Consider the following 18597-nt stretch of genomic DNA (forward strand, 5'->3'; position numbering starts at 1 on the left):
AGCCGGAGAAGTGGAAGCCTTCCTTCCTTTCTGAGATATTGAACATAAAACGCTGCAGGGGACCTCAGACCTGCTGGGAGGGGTTTTACCAAAAAGACAAGAAGTAGCAAGGGTTGTCGAGGACGTGGAGAAAAGGGGACGCTTGTGCCCTGTTGGTGAGAATGTAAATTGGTGCAGCCACTAGGAAAAAGAGTCGGAGGTTCCTCAAAAAACTAAAAATAAAACAACCCTGTGATCCAGCCACTCCACTTCTGGGACTACATCCTAAGAAAATGAAGTCGCCCTCCCAGAGAGGTAGCTGCGCCCCCGGGTCCGTGACAGCGCTACTCAGGATAGCCAGGATGCGGAAACAACCCGAGTGCCCCACGAAGGGGGAGTGGATAAAGCAGGCGTGGGATGTGTGCACAGTGGAACGTATTCAGCCATAAAAGGAATGAAGTAGCGCCATGGCAACAACACAGGTGGACCTTGAAGGCATTATGCTGCATGAAGTACGTCAGACAGAGGGCAAACATCACAAATAACTGTATGATCTCTGACGTGGAATTTTTAAAAAGTGAGATCACAGATAGAGAGAACAGATGGGGGGTTGCCAGAGGAGGGAAGTAGGGGCTGGGCAGAACGGGCGCGGGCGGTCAAAGGTACAGACCTCCAGTTATACAGCAAGTATGTCCTGAGAAGGTCATGTGCAGCGTGGTGATTCTATGTCTTGTGTAACTGAAAGTTGCTAAGAGATTAGATCTTAAAAGTTCTGCTCACAAGAAAAAAATTCTAACTATGTATGGTGATAGATGTTAACTAGACTTACTAGTGTTGAGTATTTCACAATTCATACAAATATTGAATCGTTATGTGGTACACATGAAACTAGTATGTCATGTGCCAATCATACCTCAGTTAAACAAGCAAACCAGCCTCTGCAAGGCAACTGGAAGTATTTGTCCAAACTTTCTGCTCCAAGACCTCCTAGCAGCCCCTGCCACAAAAATGGGCCCTGCCGATATTTTCAGACAGAGGAAGTAAATGAAGACTTGGCATCTTGGAGTCTTAAAGCTGGAAAGAACCCTAGATTAGTGAAATCCCTGCGTTTCACGAGTAGAAAACAGGCCTGAAAGGGCCACCAAGAACTCGGCCAATTACACACAGTAGGTGGCAGAGCTGGGTCTTGAACTCATGTCTTCAGCCTGGCCCTGCCAGACAGATATTCTTAAAACACTGCCAATTTTTGTTTTCCAACAGCTTTATTGAGATATAATTGATATGCCACATGATTCCCCCATTGAAAGTACACAATTCAATAGCGTTCGGTGTATTCAGAGGGTTGTGTGACCACCACCACAATCAATTTTAGACCATTTCATCACCCCCCGCCCTCATACCTGCAGGCCTAAGTGCCCTAATCTACTTCCTGTCTCTCGAGATTCATCTATTCTGGACATTTCCTATTAGGGGAATCATACAACACGGGGTCTCTTGTGACAGCCTTCTTTCACTAAGCATAACATTTTCAATGCTCATCCATACTGTATTACACATCAGTACTTCACATTCCTCTTAGTATCCAATAGTATCCCATTGTGAGGGTAGACCACGTTTTATCTACCCGTTCATCGGCTGGTAGACATTTGGGTTCTTTCTACTCTTTGACCATTATGAATAATGTTTCTGTGTACATTTACGTACAAGTTTCTACGTGGCTGTATGCTTTAATTTCCCTTGGGTGCATACCTAGGAGTGACATGGTGACTCTGTGCTGAGCCTTTGGAGGAACCGCCGGCTGCTTTCCACGCCCTGCCCCACGTTACACTCCCAGCAGTGGTGATCAGGGTTCCAATTATTCTTGATAATAGCTGTCCTAGTGGGTGTGAAGCAGAGTTAATCAAAACCTCATTGTGGTTTTGATTAACTCTGCTTTTTTTAAACTCAGAAACCTTTGGTACTTACCGGCCACATTTACAAGAACTTAACCCTTCAGTTTGGTACTCAAGTCCTTCTCTGGCCGCCACATTGGATCCTAACCCCCTTTCCGCTAGCCGCCCCTGTTGGGGCCCACGTGCCAGCCACCCTGACATCCTGATTGCCTTCCCTCCCCGGCTGCACAAGACCAGCATTCCTTCTGCTGGGCTAGCTGTTCTTGAAATTGCATTCCAGACCGCAAAGAACCCAGATGAGGCGGGCAATTGGGGTTCCCAGGGCAAAACTGGGAAGGTACGAGTGGTGTCTTGTAAGGCTGAGGCCAAGAGCAACCTTGTGCACAAGGAGGCTGCAGGCAGCCAGAGCACGCAGGTGAGGGTGCCAGGTGCAGTCTCGGTCCTCCCACAGGTCCTGGCTGTGTACTTGGCAAAGCCAGGGCAGGAAGTAGGGCCTTGGTTCCAATTCTCAACATTTGATTTTTCCCCTCTCTGCTCTCCCCCGCAGCAGATTGGGTGGGTACATTTGAGCCTGATCTGAAGTTTTCCTTGTACTTTTATGAGAAACCCATTTAACATACTAACTAGTAACAAAAATGTCAGTTACCTGTGTTATTTAAAAAGATGTCTCTCTTGCCTGATCTCAGAGTTCCTATTCTGGTCGTGCTTTTGATTCTGGTAATTTCTTGAATTCACGTCTACCATCTACACCTCTCTCAGTCTAAACCATTGTTGTGAAAACCCTGCACTTAAATGCTATCAGAGCCGACTGTAATTGAAAAATAAAAAATTATTTGCAGTAAAAAATGCTGTTAGGATTCCCCACCACACACACACACACACCTTGAACCCCCTTGTAAACAGAAATGGCTTATGTTGGTTTGATGGTTCCAGTGGCTGTTTACTCTTCCAGAATATTGTCAAAACGTCGTCAGTACAAAATGCCCTTCCTTTAGCTTGTTTCGATGGCAGGCGCGCCATCTCCGCCGCAGGTGCAGTCCTCAAATGAACTTCCACCTCTGGGGCGCTCGTTTCCCTTATCAAGGCGGGACATTTGGCTCCAAAATGAGCCATTTTTAAGTGGGTCCTTTCCCTCCCCACCTCCTGTTCTCCAACCTGAAATGACTGGCCAGCTTCTGTACTCACCTGCAGGAAGGCCAGCACATGCTGCCCTCTGCAGTAGGAAGTCTGACTTCAGTTATGAGTAAATTCTCCCGGAGACCTAACAGGTAATGGAATAGGAGGAGAGGTCGAAGTGGTTTCAGAGCCCTGGGGTAAAATGTGAAGAAAAACATTTTAAATAACCTAAATCCGGTAGCTAAGGAGAGGACATGCCAATGTCAAATAGCATGTCTTCCCTTGGGAATTTACTTTATTGGATTAGATTAGAATAACCAACTGAAAGTCAATGTCTGCAGAGTCATTCCCTCCCTCACCAGTAGGCGGCACTGTAGACACACTGTTTTCAGGTGCCCTTCGCAGGTTAGGTTCGCTGGCTTTTCATCAGCTGTTTATTCCCTGCCAGGTCTGTGTGCCCTCTCTATCAACCATTCCAATTCTTACGTGGCCTATCCTGGAAGCCTGTCCACAGGCGAGATCGTGCTTTACGATGGACACTCCCTGGTGAGTTGACAGTGACCCGGGCTGACCCAGCCCACCTGCTTGGCTCTGTGGCCCGTGACAGGTGATGAACAGGCACTGGCGCAGTGGGCTGAGGTGCAGGGGTGGAAGCAACACTGGCAGAGTTAGTTCTGGCTACAGCGTTGGGTGTGGAGGAGAAGGTAATGATACTTGCCCCCACGCCATCAGTCAGCATAGCCAGGGGGCAGCATGCCAGGCAAGGCAGACATCTGCAGCGTCATGGAAACCCCGTGCCAGCTGGAAGCCCGCTGTTGGCCTGAAGGTGTCGTGCCACAGTGTGGCACAATCTGTAACAATGTGCAGCTCTTTCATGCTTCCTGCCCGCTGCGCTCCCAGCTTCACAGGGAGGGGCAGGATTGCTGTGGGAAGCCCCCTAAAGATGCACACGAGGAGGGCCTGCGACTATGATGTCACTCCGCAGCAGGCACCATTGGTTGTCCATCTTCTTGAAGGCAGGAAAAGAGATAGAAACGGAGCGGCCTCTGAAGCACAATCTGGACGTGCCAGAAAATGATCGACAGTTTATATGTAAAAGTTCTGCTAGAAAGACAGACAGGGAATCCAGCAAATGAGGGAGAGTGTCTCAGAAGAAAAGAGGAGGGAGAGGGGTGTGAAACTCATCTTCCCTCTTTCCCGGCATCAATGTCCATCTTGCCTTTTCACTGACAGAAAACGGTCGGCACCGTTGCTGCCCATGAGGGGACGCTGGCTGCCATCGCCTTCAATGCCTCGGGCTCCAAGCTGGCGAGCGCTTCTGAAAAGGTGAGTGCACTCGGCGTCCTCGTGGCCTCCTGCTGGACTGCGATCTGATGACATGCGCTTGGTGACGTGAGGACGGACTGGTTCTGGGCCCGCTCGCAATTAATTTCTGAAGACGACTTTCTGGCATGCTGCGGTATATTGACGCATCTATTAACTCAATAGACCAAAGGCTTGTGCTGTGCAAGACGCAAGATAAAAACTTGCCGTCTGTTGAGAAGTGTGTGTGCCCATCATCGCAGACACAGAGAGATGCAATGCTGCCTTTCGTCAGCGTAGTGTAAATGAGGTGCTGGAGTGATCTGGGAATGTGATCAAGATGAATTTCCAAGTGCCATGAGAAACAGGTTTATTTTGACAGGCAGAGATGGACTCTTCTAGGAAGCCCGAGCCATCTGAATGAACACACACAGAGCCTCGGGCCAGGGTGGGAGGGAGAAGGGAGGCAGGCGCCATCCGAGAGTTGCTTCCAGGCCACAGACCCAAAAAAGCCTCCATGCCCAACACGCGCTTCCTCTTCGGAGGTGGGTGTTCAGAGCCAACAAAACAAGTTCCTTTCTGGAGGGACATGTCTGTGTGAAGCCATTAATGGTATGAAACGTCCCCCTGCTTTCTTTTCCAGGGCACGGTCATCCGGGTGTTCTCTGTACCTGAGGGGCAAAAGCTCTATGAGTTTCGGAGAGGAATGAAAAGGTGTGTGTTCACTGTAAAACCCAGTTTAAAGTACCCACAGAGGTTCTGCAGTGGACGGCTGGCAGCCTTCTAGGGAGAGGCGGGCGGGCGGCTCTGTGCCCTCCTCTCTGAGCCCCAGAGCGGGTAGAGCTATACTTTCTCAGGTAACCTTCTAGAGGCCCGTGCACTGCTTGGTACACCTGAGAGTGAAGATGCCGTTTTTACACAGTTTAGCCACGGGAGTCCTTTTTTTTTTTTTTGACGTGGATGGGTGGCCAGCACAGGAGGAATGCGAGAGCAAGGGGGTCACAGTGCAAAAGTAATTCCTGGTCCCCTCGGTGGAAATGAGAGTGTGGTGGTCTGGGATGCTTTTGGCTGCAGGGGTTGCAGCTCATCAGTGCACAGAGCAGCTGGAGAACTTCCAAGGTGACAGGAAGGAGCCTTGATTCTTCTTGCCTGAGACCGTGACCCTTTACGAATCTTTTCAACATTGACTTCTAAGGAAGGACACAATGTCGAAGAGGTTCTAGAATACCTAGACTCTTCAGGGCACGTGTAGCTTTCTTATAAAGCAGGTTTTGGAACTCTCAGGCCGGAACGCTCGGTTCTTCCAGCTCACTGGTGCCCGTGTCGCTGTTTCCTAGGTATGTGACAATCAGCTCCCTGGCTTTCAGTATGGACTCGCAGTTCCTCTGTGCCTCCAGCAACACTGAGACCGTGCACATCTTCAAGCTGGAACACCTCACCAACAGGTAAGTATGGCGCCAGACATAAAATACCCATTCGACTACAGGAGTCGGGCCCGATTTCTCTGCTCTAGTGGCTGCTGCCGGCATAGCGATTTCTTCTTTCCTGAATGCATAAAGTCTGGGGACACTTAGCTGGGGGCAGGTAACTTAATCTTTCTGGACTTCCATACAGATCAATCATAAACCCATCTTCGGCTTGTTGTAAGGATTAAATGAGTTCCTTGAACTAATGGGTTGAGTGTAGTACCTGGCATGTAGTAGACACTGATAAGTATCAGCCAGTAGAGCTGTAAATATAGTAATACAGTCATTGCCAGTACCCAACCACGGAGCCCTGGGCGAACACTCTCAGGGCCCGTGAGCGTGGCTGTGGCAGGAGTCAGGGAGGCTGGCAGTACAAAGCCTGTGTTAAGAGCGCAGCCAGGGCCATACATATTCATTTCCTATTGTTGCTCTAGCAAATTAGCACAAAATTAATGGCTTAAAACAACAAACATGCATTGTCTCACAGTTCTGTAGGTCAGTAGGCCAGGGCAGCTGGATGCTCCGCTCAGGGTCTCACGAGGCAGAAATGCTGGCGTCAGCCAGCTGCGTTCGCATCTGGAACTTGAAGTCCTCTTCCCAGCTCACGCACGTGGATTCCCTCTTGTGCTTTGGATTTCCCTGACTTGCCCTCTTTCCCTTCTGCCGTCCTTCTGTGCCAGCAGTCAGGGAGAGCTGTCTGCTTTTAAGGGCTCACGTGATTATATAAATCCCACCTGGATACTCTCCCTACCTACAAACAGCTGGGCCTTATAACAACAGTCACTGCTGCCTCCTCACTGTCAGGTTCCAGGGACCAGGGCAGGAGTCTTGGGGCCCTTCTGAGAAATCCCGCCTGCTGTCGTGTGTGAGCATGAATTTACCGTGCTAAGTCCGTGCTACATGAGTGCCCGCGTCCTCTCCTGAAGACATTTTACCCTCAAAAGCCATAAAAGCATGACGAAGTCCCTTCCCACCCAGCCATCAGCTGTGGCTGTGTCACCTTGCCCAGCCCTCCTCATGAGGTCAAGATCCCACCTCTAGTAGCACAGCAGATGGCTCACACCTTCCTCAGGGATTTCAGTCACCTCGTGTCTCCTGACACTCCTCTTTAGTGTCATTATTGGAAATTAAAACATGAAGTGTTGGCGATTAGCTCAGTCTCACTGAGAAAGCAGGTGGTGGGGCCAGCGATAATGATGCTCGTGCACTGGAAGCATCTCACAGTTTCTAGAGCATTCTCACACACTTCCTCCCTTGGCTCCCACAATGTTCCTAGAAGGCAGGCAAAGGAGTAGCTTCATAACCGAGGAAATGGGTGCAGAGAAGTCCAACGCCTTGCTCAAAGCCAGCCTGTCTCCAAATCCAGGGTCCACGTGTAAGCCCACATTTCACACCCCCACCAGGCTTCCAGTGCTTCTCCATGGTGGAACCCCCCCACCGCGTCTCGGACAAATGTCCCAAGTACATAATCCTGTGCTGGGTTTCACAATGGTCCCGAGAGAGACCCGTCTTCTAAGACTGCAATTCTTCTCCTCACTCTGTGGTAGAACTTTCACAAGAAATACACTCTCCCCCTGATGAGTGTGATACCATCCCTGGCCTCTGTGGTGTGCATATCCCTGTGGGCCTCTGTGGCTCCAGCCAAGGGCGCCAGCAACCAAGCCACCTTGCTGTGGATTTTTCAGTCCTGGTTCCCACTTCCGTCTGCAGGCTGGTGTCACACCCCTTCTCTGGAAACCTTGCCCCCCACTGGTGGTTGAAATACGGGGGGCTGCTCCTCCTCACCCCTCAGACTTCCTGCAGCCGTGCCAATGTCCATCAGTGTACGTGCACCGCAGAGCCCACTGTTTGCCCTGCAGTTCTTTCTCTGCACATTTGTCACAAAAGTTACATCTGTGCTCTAGATTTCTCTGTCACTTTCTCAAATTTAAGCCCCGTTCTCTTCCGGAGGTGTGATTCACCGCCCGTTGTAGCAGGTTGGAGCGCCGGAGTGCGACAGAACAGTTAAGGTCCTCTTCAGTCCTGAGGGCCTGTGAGTGAGTGACCCAACCACTGCTTCAGTCTCGTATTTATCTGAGGTCGTCACTGGTGCTTAAGACGGGAAATTATCATCGGAACTCAGCTCCCTCTCCAGGCTCTCCTGTTTCTGCCGGTGATCTCAGATCACCAGGAACAAAGCCCTCCTGTGGTCCCCGACTCCCCCTCAGCGTGCACGATGCATTAACAGGCCCTGTGTGCGTGGCTCACACGTGCCTCCTCAGTCTCATTTCCCCAGCCTTATCCACATCTTTAACATGTCTCGTCTGGGCCAGTTCATGACTTCTCTTTAGTCCCCCTCCTTCCAGGCTCTTCTGACCGTCCCATCTCACCTCAAAGGACTGATCCTCTGAATGTGCTCCCTGGCACATGACCCTCCTGCTCAGACACCTTCGATCCCCTTTGCCCTTGGGAACAGAGTCCCAGCTCCTCCAGCCGGCACTGAAGGCTTTCCTTGGTGCTCCATACCTGCTGCCGCAGCCCTCCCGCCTCTTCTGCCGCAACCGGGCCAGCCTGGCTGTGACTCCCAGACGCATTACTCTGCGTCCACATCTGAGGTGCCCTCCTCGGGCCCCCACCCTGGGGCTCTGAGTTAGACCTGCCCTCCAAGCCCAGCCCAGAGGTCCCCACTGCCAGAAGCTCTTCAGTCACACCAGCCTCAAAGATGCCATCTTATAACATAGCATTTGTCATGTGCCAGGTGCTTTGCGAGGCAGGCCTGTGCATGTGCTACCTGGTTAGTCGTCATGGCTAGGTGACCGTGACCATCCCTGTTTTGCAAATGAGGAAACTGGGAGCTGAGAGGTGGAGGAACTTTATCTGCCTCTCTCCCCTCTGTGGTCCTGGAGTAGCTACCACCTGTGCTTTTATGTGACGTTAATTATTCATGCTTTTTTCTTCTTTTTTTTCCTGGGCCATGTCCCCACCATGAATGTAGGGCCTGGGTATTACACCTCTCTGTGCGTCCCCAGCCTGAGCACAGAGCTCTAGGGAGAGCAGTGCAGGGATGTGTTGCAATGTGTAAGAGCATCCTCGTAGAATGATAGCAGCATGCCTAGAAGGGCACTTTCACCTGAGAACATGGAGGCCGAGAGGTTTGTCTAAAAACCATCCGGCCAGAGGTGGCAGACTGAGAGATAAGCCCCAGAGCTTCTGAGCCCTGCTGCATGCTCCCACCAGATCTGGTCCCGTAGGCAAGCGACCTCTGAGCAGGTGTGGCCACCCTGGTCCTTGACGTGCTGCTCACTGCGCAGGACAGAGGCAGGTGCACGTGTCCCCATGCCTGTCCCCATCCACACTCCCGTCTCTCACCAACAGAGCAGTCACCCCTTTGGCAGAGGCCCCGGGACAAAGTTTCATGACTGCAGGGGGCGCACCAGGTCCCTTTGAATTACCTCCACCATTAGCAACTGCTGGGTACCTGGGTGCTTCAGGGCTGGAGTCAGACACCACCCAAGCCTCTTGCCCGGAGGTGTGCTTCCCACTCAGTCTGGCTCAGAGGCCTTCACACTGAGATCTGGCTGTTCTTCCCTGAATGCCCAACAGGCTTCAGCTTCCTTCAGAAGCTCGGGCGAGAGTCCAGAGAGCGATGCCATCTCATTCTCCACCCTAACCCCCTTTTGGAAATCTAGAAGCCAGACTGATCATCAGATACAACTTGGTTAATGTAGGAAAGCAGTAACATCGGGAACTTCTTAAGAGCTTCACAATGGCTCCCCTGAAGTACAAATAGGCCCTGGCTGCCCTTTTGGCACTGCCAGAACAATGTGCCCCGAGCTGTTCTGGGTGGGCAGGACATCACGCTGAGGCAGCCTCTTCCTCCCGTGGTGAGTCCCGCTCAGAGCATCTGGGCACACGGGTTGCAGGACGGGTGCCGGTGCCTGCGGCTCAGCCTCAGCCTCGCCTGTGCATTGCTCCCCCAGTCGACCCGAAGAGCCTTCGACCTGGAGTGGCTACATGGGGAAGATGTTCATGGCTGCTTCCAACTACCTCCCCGCCCAGGTGTCCGACATGATGAACCAGGACAGGGCCTTTGCCACTGGGCGTTTGAGTTTCTCTGGACAGAGGAACATCTGCACCCTCTCAACGTACGTATGGCGCCACCCACTCTCAACGCTGTTGTTACTCATTTATTTGCCCGAAGCACAAATTCCCCAATGCATGCATAGAAAAAAGGAAAGAAGAGAAGACGGCCCAGAGGGAGAGTGATCCAAATCAAAACCCTGCAGACTGCGGTCAGCTGCTTCTCCTGTCTGGTGACGTTCTCTCGGGGGGAGGGGCAGCTGGACGCGGGCATGGGAATTTTCACCTCCAGGTTATGATGACAATGTCTTGAGAACAATTTTGTTTTTACGTCATTATGTAAAAAGGCTGTCGTTCCCGTGTCTAGGTTCAGACACCGATGGGGTTGGCAGATGTTTTAGCTAAGAAGTTAGAGGAGTTCAAACATTTTACAAATGCCCTAACACTAGCCAGCAAAGGTGGCGAGCCAAATTTCCCACTTCTCCCCGTTTGGCCACACTGTCAAAGGCAGAGGTGGGACAGAGACGACGTCCCGTTCAGGTGAGCTACCGTGTTTGTCTGCAATAGCTTTTCAGGGAGTAATTGTGTGTACACACGTCATTTTGTCTCTTCGAAGACAAGAATTAATCCTCAAGGTAGATCGCTAGGTCAGAATGCAAAGAAATAGCCAGAAGCCCAGAATCTGGGGTCAGCGGGCTGAGGGTCTGTTGGTGGCACAAGTTGGTGACGGTCAGGGTAAGTGAGGTTTTGTCATTCGAAGGTGGTCTGTGACCCGTCTCTGTTGTAACCACAGCGCCTGTTTCCCTTGGCTCCTAGGATCCAGAAATTGCCGAGACTCTTAGTTGCATCGTCCGATGGACACCTTTATATCTACAATTTGGACCCTCAGGATGGAGGAGAGTGTGTCTTAATAAAGACTCACAGGTGAAGTGACCAGTTTTCAAAAAGATAGCCTTTCAAAAGCCAGGCATATAGAGTTGTCACCTGGCCAAGCATGGTGACAAGCTTTAGTGCTCTCGCTTTTCTCCTTTAACCGTGATCCCGGTGGCAAGCCCCCAGCAGGCACCTGCTCTGGCCAGGCTTGTTGTCAGGTGCCCGCACCACACTGTATGCTTCTGGGAAAGTGCCAGGATGAACCACCACCAAACAAAAAGTCCTCCTTGGCCTTTCCTCCTCAAACATAGCGGGCGCGCAGAAACACTTACCGAATTGAATTGAAAAGTTCTCTTCACTTCTGTGACTGAGTACAGAACAAACTCTTCCTGCTGTGCACTGGCCACTGAGCTGCCACGGCCCCTCACCCACAGAGCACCCCTAGCCTACATGTGCCGGGACAGGCAAAGGGCCAATCTCCCTTTATTAAATATAAGAAAAAGGGGTCCCTGTGAAGTTGCATGATCGACCCTGGCCATCTAAGGTTGCCACAGTTCACAGGGACCCAGCAGGGCACCGAGAGGTCTATCCTTGAAACCCAAGTGGCCAAGCGTGAGCTTCCTAGTGCCTTTCCTCTTGGAGGCGTCCTGGAAACGTGATCTTTTTTTTCTTTTCCCTCTTAATTGCTGCAATTAGATTGCTTGGCTCAGGAACAACAGAAGAGAATAAAGAAAATGACCTCAGACCTCCATTACCTCAGTCTTATGCAGCAACTGTAGCCATACCAAGCACATCGTCTGCCTCCACGGTGCCAGGTGAGCAGATGTGGGGGCATGTGTCTAACAGGGGCCCTCTCCCCCACTTCACTGTTACCCGAGGATGCAGAGGTCACCGGAAGAGCCTGCAAACTCAGGTCCCTGAACCTGGCAGGCATGGCGGCACATGCTCCTCTCCCTAACGAGGTGAGAATCGGCAAACTAGTGGGAAGCTTTAGGCGCCGGGGTGGAAGGTGGGCGAGCCCAGCCCGCCTGCCTCTCAGAGGCTGAGAGACTATCGATGGTGGGGACTTTGACTCTCCTGAAAGGCAAAAGTGGCCTCCATCGTTTCCCTGGACTCTCCCTTTTTAGAGGCCCTGTCCCTGCGTCATGGCACAGGAAGAGACCCTGTGGCTTCTCTCACATCTCGTTCTTGGTTTCCAGGTTATTCTGAGGACGGCGGGGCACTCCGAGGAGAGGTTATTCCTGAACACGAGTTTGCGACGGGACCAGTGTGTCTTGATGATGAGAATGAGTTTCCCCCTGTGAGCATTAGGAATCCTTAAAAGAGTGGCTCAGTCTATACGCTTCGAGGGAAACCTCCACCTTGTGCAAGGGGCGGAGGCACTTTCCCTTTCGCTAATCTAGAACAACTAATCCTCCCCCATAATACTCAGAAAGCCACAGAGTGTTGGCTGCTCTGTGTGCTGCCGATTCTACAGACCAGCCACCAGGTCGCGCGCTCAACACGGCAGTGTTGGAGTAACTGAGTACTAATCCCGGGGGTTTCTGTGGCCTCGCTTGCTACTTTTGGGGGCCTCGTATCCTTGACTTTGCTTCTTTAGCACTATCTCAGCTGCTCATAGGCAGGAACTTTTGCCTGTGTTCACTCTTATTTTCGTGAGGCTCCTAAGGGTGATTTGCAAAATGCTTCCGTCTTTGGACTAAAGATGACAGTCTAACAGTCCTGGGCCCTGTGCTCTGTGGGCAAGCTGTGCCCTCCAGCTCTGGCCCGGCAGACCCCAGCCTCTGCAGCAGCTGCAGGCCCTCGTTTATTAACAGCTGTGTGGAGAGCACCCCTGGGCAGCAACGGCTGGGTTTCCCAGCATCCTGCTTTGGCTGTGCTGGCAGCAAAGGCCCCAGGGTTGGCTGGGCACTGGGCTTGGCTTCTTCCCGCATCCCTGTCTGAACAGAAGATTCTCTCCCTGGGCGGCTGCCACGGCCTCCTTAGCTTCTGATTCTTTAAGCGTCCAGTTAGGGCACCATATGGATGCCCCTTGTGAGCTTCCGTTAGAGAACAGCCCGGAGAGTCCACCTGAAGTCATTCAGAGACAAAAGCAGTGTTTGGGCTGGGACTCGGAGAGCCAACTGAGTGACCCTCCTGGAGGCAGAGACGTAGCCATGTGGGCACTGCTTCAATGCCCATTAGGTCTTGGTGTGTCCTGTTTCCTCCGGGTCCTTCCTTTGTGTCAGTTGAGATTCCATTTGCCAAAGGACGGGGTGCAGGTCTGGCTGCTTGTGCGTGACTGGAGGGCTGTGCGGGTTCCCATGAGGGCTCCGTGGATTGCAGCTTGAGATTCACATTCTGGCTCTTAATAGGCGGATTGCCAAATACATTGCCAGCAAGTAAAGTTTGTACTTTAGGGGTGGAGAGCAGTGGTTCTTAAAGTACTGGTTATAAACTTAAAAACATCTGTTGGCTTGCTGGCTCCCAGAGTACCAAGTTGTTTTGCCTTTGGGTTCTCAGGCCCCAGCTAACCGTAAAGGGGGTTTTCTGTCACCCACAAGTTGGTACTTATTTACCTGAAGGTGCATCTTCCAGGGGCCAGAGTAAGTCCGATGCAGTTGGGGATAAAAGAGACGATTAGGTTCCACTTCAGTAATTTTGGTAAAAGTCTGTGACTGCTATAAAAGGTTATTATATTCTTAACTAGAATCATAGCAGGCCTTACAACCTCTTATATTCATAGAATCTGAGTAGTTCCGACATCGGCATTCGGGAGGTAGTCCCTTGCCAAAGAAAACCTGCATAAAATTTAGGTACGCTATGTAGAGCATTTGTCTGGAGTTAAGAAAAAAAAAGAAGATGTTTAAGACCTACTCCCATGGCCTGCTCGCCTGTGCGCTGCCAGCAAGCTGCGCGCGAGCCAGCTGCCCCGTCTCCCTCTTGGACCAGAGGAGGGAGAGTTGGCTGAAACTGTGTCAGGGGTTTTATTCACATACAAGGAAGGCTGCCTGCAGTGACATCACCGAAAGTGGTTCCCTAGAACGACTGTCAGGCCCTGGCAAGTGTTGGGCAGCCTGCGTGCAGAGCCAGTGGTGTGTGTCATGAGGTCACCAGACCCCAGCCTGAGCTCGAGCCTGCAGGTGACGGCGAGGAGAGGGCCGTGCCCCTGATACTGACACGGTAGCAGACAGGTTCCTCCATCTCGGTGTGCAAGGCTCAGAGACGTGAGGGCTACTGCAACGTTCTCTCAACATGGACCGTCTCGGTCACACCCTTCCTGGCTAGAATAGTCCACTGGAGACGCTCGGACAGCTTCCTCTCTGCCTTTGTTCTCCTGTGCCTAGTATAGAAATATCTGTCCAGAATTCATGTCTCTACCTACATTCCTTAAAAATGTCCAGGACTATGAAAGAATCTTGCAGCCTCAGCGTGGTTAAAGTCACTTCTGCACACACGAATGTGGGCTTACCTGGGTAATCTCCTGAGGGGCTCCAGGGGGCTTTACCTTAAGGACATGGTTCATCACTAGTGGTCTTTTAAAAAAATTACTGACACTTCCCTGGATATGGTCACTCTGACCTCCTTGGGATTTACTTTGCTCTGACAGCAATGAAAGAAGAGAACTGATCGTTTCTGGTATCTTAGAAAGATGCAGAATTCAAAAGGGTGGGCGACTTTCGTTTCAGTAACAAGCCAACCGTTACAAGTTGGCATATTTTCTGACACTGCCTTACTCTAGTGAGCCAGAGTAAGGGGCCCGGGACCAGGGGTATTTACTGACTTTTTAATAGTGATTTAGCAGTCGGTGTTTACAAGATGAGCCTTTTAAAGAAATCCACACATGCACATGAATACACACACAAACACTTTATATACAGTCAGTGCCTTCTGAAACTGTGCCAGACTCGCCTACACCTAAATAGGGCGGGTGAATTTTCTGTGGCGGTGGTGCCCAGCCTCCCCCGCCCACCCTGCGTGGGCGCAGATCTGTTAATAATGCAGCCTGCTTACCAGCCTCTTCCTGGAAAGAGTAAGGCCATTCTGTTTTGATTTCGGTAGATAATCTTGTGCCGCGGAAGTCAGAAGGGCAAAACGAAGCAGTCTTGATGAGAAGCGCACCTCAGAAATCAGGACACCCCCTGTGAGGTGGTTCTGGAGAAAACAAGGAAGGTGGAAGAATGGAGTGCGATTGTGGGCGCAGAATGGGGGGCAGGAATCCCAGGTGCCGCCTACTTAAGCCACAGGACGTGGTTCACTGCTCAGCAAGCCCTCCTCAGCCCTGGCTGCCAGTGGGTACGGGAGACACGGTATACACATCCTGCTATTTAAAATACATTGCAGCCATTGTGTCAATACTAACTAACCATATTGGTCCCTATGGAATTTTATATTAAAAAGGGCACCCTTTTTAAATGTATGCTGTGTAAAAATGTACTTACAGGAAAATGTCTTTGAACTGTATTTCTTGTATATAACATATGTAGAGGGAGAGACTATTTCAGCCAAGCAAAGTGTTTTTTGCAGTGATTGGAATAAATCACTTACTACTACCTTCGAGTCCCATTTAGGACACTAATAATAAAATCACGGCAATGCAGTTTTGAGGCTCTCAAAATGTATTTCTTTGTGGTTTTAGGAAGCAGGAAGAACTCCTAAGGCCTTTAAAATACAGCCATGTGACCTTCCAAAGGGGGTGGGAGAGGTGGGGAGAGCCATGGACTTATCTGCTTGGAGACCCGGAAACATCTGACTTTGTCTGGTCGGCTTCCACACTGCTCACGGCACCCCGCAGGGCGTCCTAGAAAGGGAGGCCCTGGGCCCCAGCCCAGACAGAATACGTCCTCTCACAAGCTCCCACGTGTTTGTGTGCGTGTTAGAGATGGAGAAGCGCTGCTCCAGGGGCCAGGTGGAACAGATCTCTACTAAAATGGCCAGTGAAACCGGGGGCATTAAAAAAAAAAAAAAGACTAAAACATATTGAGTGCCTGCCTCAAGGGTCAGGTAATAGGCCACACATTTTCATGTACTGCCTGGTGGAATCCACAAAATCAGCTTGCAAGTTGGGTTAAGTAAGGGCCCGAGTTCAAAAGCTGGGGCTTGAACTTGGTCTGACTCAGAAGCCCGTGTGCTTCCCATTACAGCTCTTCGCAGCTATCCCCTCTCAAGCCTTCAGTGCAGAAGGGACAGTGAGGGATGCAAAGTGGTGGCTTCCAAACAAAATTCTGAAACTTATTTTTAAAGTGTAAATAACTATAGAGAGGGTAAGACTGAAGTCAGGGTGTGAACTTGCCCGTCTCACTTCCTGATGCTTCTGCTGGTGGGAACATCGGTCAGGGAGGTGGTTCGCAGCGGCAGGCAATTTGGTGGGGGTTACAGCAGGGAGTTGCCGAAGGGTCCTGCGTGTAGTCCGCTCTGGAGACATGGTCATCAGCAACGTCTCGAAGGACGTCTGCGAGAACCTCTCTGACCTTGGGCAGTACGCTCTGGTATTCGGCGCTGCCTGTTTCTAGAGGCGCGGCTTCTGCACCATCATCTTCTAGATTAAAAATAAGCGGAGGCTCGTGATGCTGCTCAGGCCCCACACTCCCATCACAGGCTTTGGCTCCACCTGGAGAGAGGGCGACAACAACCCCCCAGTCAAACCCAACACTAGCCATGCGCTGTGAGAGCGCAGACCTGCGACTGAGCGTGAATTAGTTCAAACACACCAGCACTGGACTGTTCCGACGACTGCTCTCCCTGTCAAAGAAATCACCCTGACAATCTAAGTGCCCGCTGCACGATGCTCAGTCACGTGGAGCTTCTCCTTGGACTTGCCTTCAGAGCCAGTAGAACATTCATTCAAATATCTTTCATCTCTGCCCTTTGGGAGTAAATGTGTTTGTTTGATTTCTTGGGCAGCAAATATATTCAATTTGGTTCATGAGGCAGGCAGACAAAGCAGCTAATTTCACTTTGGGTTGCCATCGAGATTCTTGCATGAATTAGATCCTGGCTGTTAAGGCAGTCCCAAAGAGGAGTGGCAGCAGTTTGGAGTGGGGACAGTATCCTCAGTTCTTAATGATTCGGATGACTTTCTTTTGTTGTTGCATCTGATGTTGGCTACTGCACAGCATCAGATGCAATTCAGTAAAAGCACATCTACGGGGGCCAGAGCTGCGCTCCTGAGGATGCCGCTTCCGTGCTGGTCCAGTCTGGACAGGGGTAAAATTTGAAATACTGAGGGACAGGAACGGGTAGATCACACACCCTTTCAGGACTGGTCCACAATGGTTTTCCCCCTGTGACTGAGATGCAGGGTGTTCAGCAGAGTAGGAAAGTTTACTGACTTTGCCTGGTTGGGGGTCAAATTTAGCTCTTCTTCACTGACAATAAAGAGTGGTCATGTGAGGTTTGGCCGTCAGTCAAGTGAACGTTGGGACTGAATCCTTATAAAAATTAAAAGACTTCCAATTAAGGGAATAGTGAGGGTGGCTTGCATATAACTAACCCCCCTATAGATAACAATTATGCATTCTAGGCAACATATTTTTAAAAATTGAAGGCACTGGAAAATAACCAACACAGGCAGAAACCGAAAGGGATTCAATCCTTGAAGGAAAGAAGCCGTGCTGGGTTAGGTCTGTGTTTAAAAGCTTTCTCCCCTGGTAGGAACCCCTACTGTGTCCTCCGCACACCGCCCGCCCCCCCAAGTCTGGGTGGCACACAGAGCAGGTAGACCCCGAGAGGAAGCTGTGGTCTTTGTGACGTGAGGTGTTGGGGCACAGAGGTCAGGGCTGCCACAACGGATGAACACTGGCGAACTAACTCCTGGGGAGGAGGGAGCCAGCGAGGGGAAGCGTCCCAATCTGCGAATGGACTCCTTTACAATCCCTGGCTGAGCCCTAACTCTGCACGCACAGGGGAGACAAGCTCTACAACAGCTACAAGTCTGAAGAGCTCAGCAGGCATTTCTGCGCTACCCACCACAGGGGAGATGGCGTTTCGAGTGTGAATTCTGTTAGGTTAGAAAGGCTTCATAAACATTTTGTATTTCCCACTCACGTCCCAAAAGGCTCATGCTAGGAGTAAAAACCGAGTCCCAGGACGGAGGCACTTACCTAAGGTTAGGGGCCAAAGCTGGAAGAGCCAGTTCGAACAAAGCATAAGGCCAAGCCTACACAAGTTTAAGGGGATCGACTACTAATTAACCGCCCATAACAACAACAACAAAAAATAACACTTCTTAACTAATAGAACTCAGAATGTCTATGATGGGTCGCCCACAATGCCCAGTGTTTTTTTCTTTTAAACTGCTAAGTAGGAAACGTCCAGTTTCTATCCCAGCATGTAAGGAACTTAGAAGTCATGACTCCACCCTAATGAGTGAAAATTACTGAACAAACTAAAAAAGCAACAGCTCTTCTTAGACCTGTCAGAGAAGTGAGGTCACAGGGCAACCCGGCGCCCCCAAAACTGTAGACACAGATGAATAAGCAGAACTACCACACTCCAGAGCAGACACCTCCAGGAATCAGTGCACCGGGGCAGGGAAACCTCCACTGTAGCTGATGAATTGCTGGAGACTTAGCTTGCCCAGTCTGAGAGCTAAACATGCCGTGGGGACCAGTTATTTCTGAGACGGAAATTCTAAGAAAGAATCAAAAAGAAATGCTCGTGATCAAAACCACTGGGACAGAAATAAGAATAAGAATGCCTTCAGTGGCTCGTCCGACAGTTGAGAAAAGAATCTCTGAGCTTGAGGATATCTCAAAAGAAGCTTCCAAAATAGAAAAGCAAAGACAAAAAAAAAAAAAAAAAAAAAGACTGAAAAAAACCAGAACAGAATATCCAAGAACTGTGGGATAACTACAAAAATTATAACAAATGCATAATGGGAATACCAGAAGGGGGAGAAAAAGATAAAGGAGCAAGGGAAATTTATGAAA

The 18597-nt window shown here is 50.6% G+C and overlaps 2 protein-coding genes across 11 annotated transcripts in view; one reads left to right on the top strand and one right to left on the bottom strand.

Moving 5' to 3' along the window:
• WIPI1 (WD repeat domain, phosphoinositide interacting 1) overlaps nt 1-15267 on the top strand; it is a 31447-nt gene extending 16180 nt beyond the window's left edge. The window contains exons 5-13 of the mRNA XM_024573487.4: nt 3436-3533; nt 4221-4313; nt 4933-5003; nt 5627-5734; nt 9715-9879; nt 10631-10738; nt 11384-11502; nt 11887-11987; nt 14729-15267. Coding sequence (XP_024429255.3) covers nt 3436-3533; nt 4221-4313; nt 4933-5003; nt 5627-5734; nt 9715-9879; nt 10631-10738; nt 11384-11502; nt 11887-11987; nt 14729-14776 — 911 coding nt within the window. The 3' untranslated portion in view covers nt 14777-15267. The remainder of the gene's footprint in view (nt 1-3435; nt 3534-4220; nt 4314-4932; nt 5004-5626; nt 5735-9714; nt 9880-10630; nt 10739-11383; nt 11503-11886; nt 11988-14728) is intronic.
• Nucleotides 14522-18597, bottom strand: part of ARSG (arylsulfatase G) — a 106257-nt gene continuing 102181 nt past the window's right edge. For 9 of the 10 annotated variants that reach the window (XM_053911742.1, XM_053911743.2, XM_053911741.2 and 6 more), the window contains 2 exons: nt 15960-16277; nt 14522-14821 (listed from right to left, as the gene is read on the bottom strand). In XM_053911742.1, the coding sequence (XP_053767717.1) occupies nt 16000-16277 (278 nt within the window). In that variant the 3' untranslated portion in view covers nt 14522-14821; nt 15960-15999. The remainder of the gene's footprint in view (nt 14822-15959; nt 16278-18597) is intronic. The other variant, XM_053911746.1, reaches the window with a different exon arrangement.

The sequence above is a fragment of the Desmodus rotundus genome, chromosome 9, assembly GCF_022682495.2.
Source record: "Desmodus rotundus isolate HL8 chromosome 9, HLdesRot8A.1, whole genome shotgun sequence".
Lineage (NCBI taxonomy): Eukaryota > Metazoa > Chordata > Mammalia > Chiroptera > Phyllostomidae > Desmodus > Desmodus rotundus.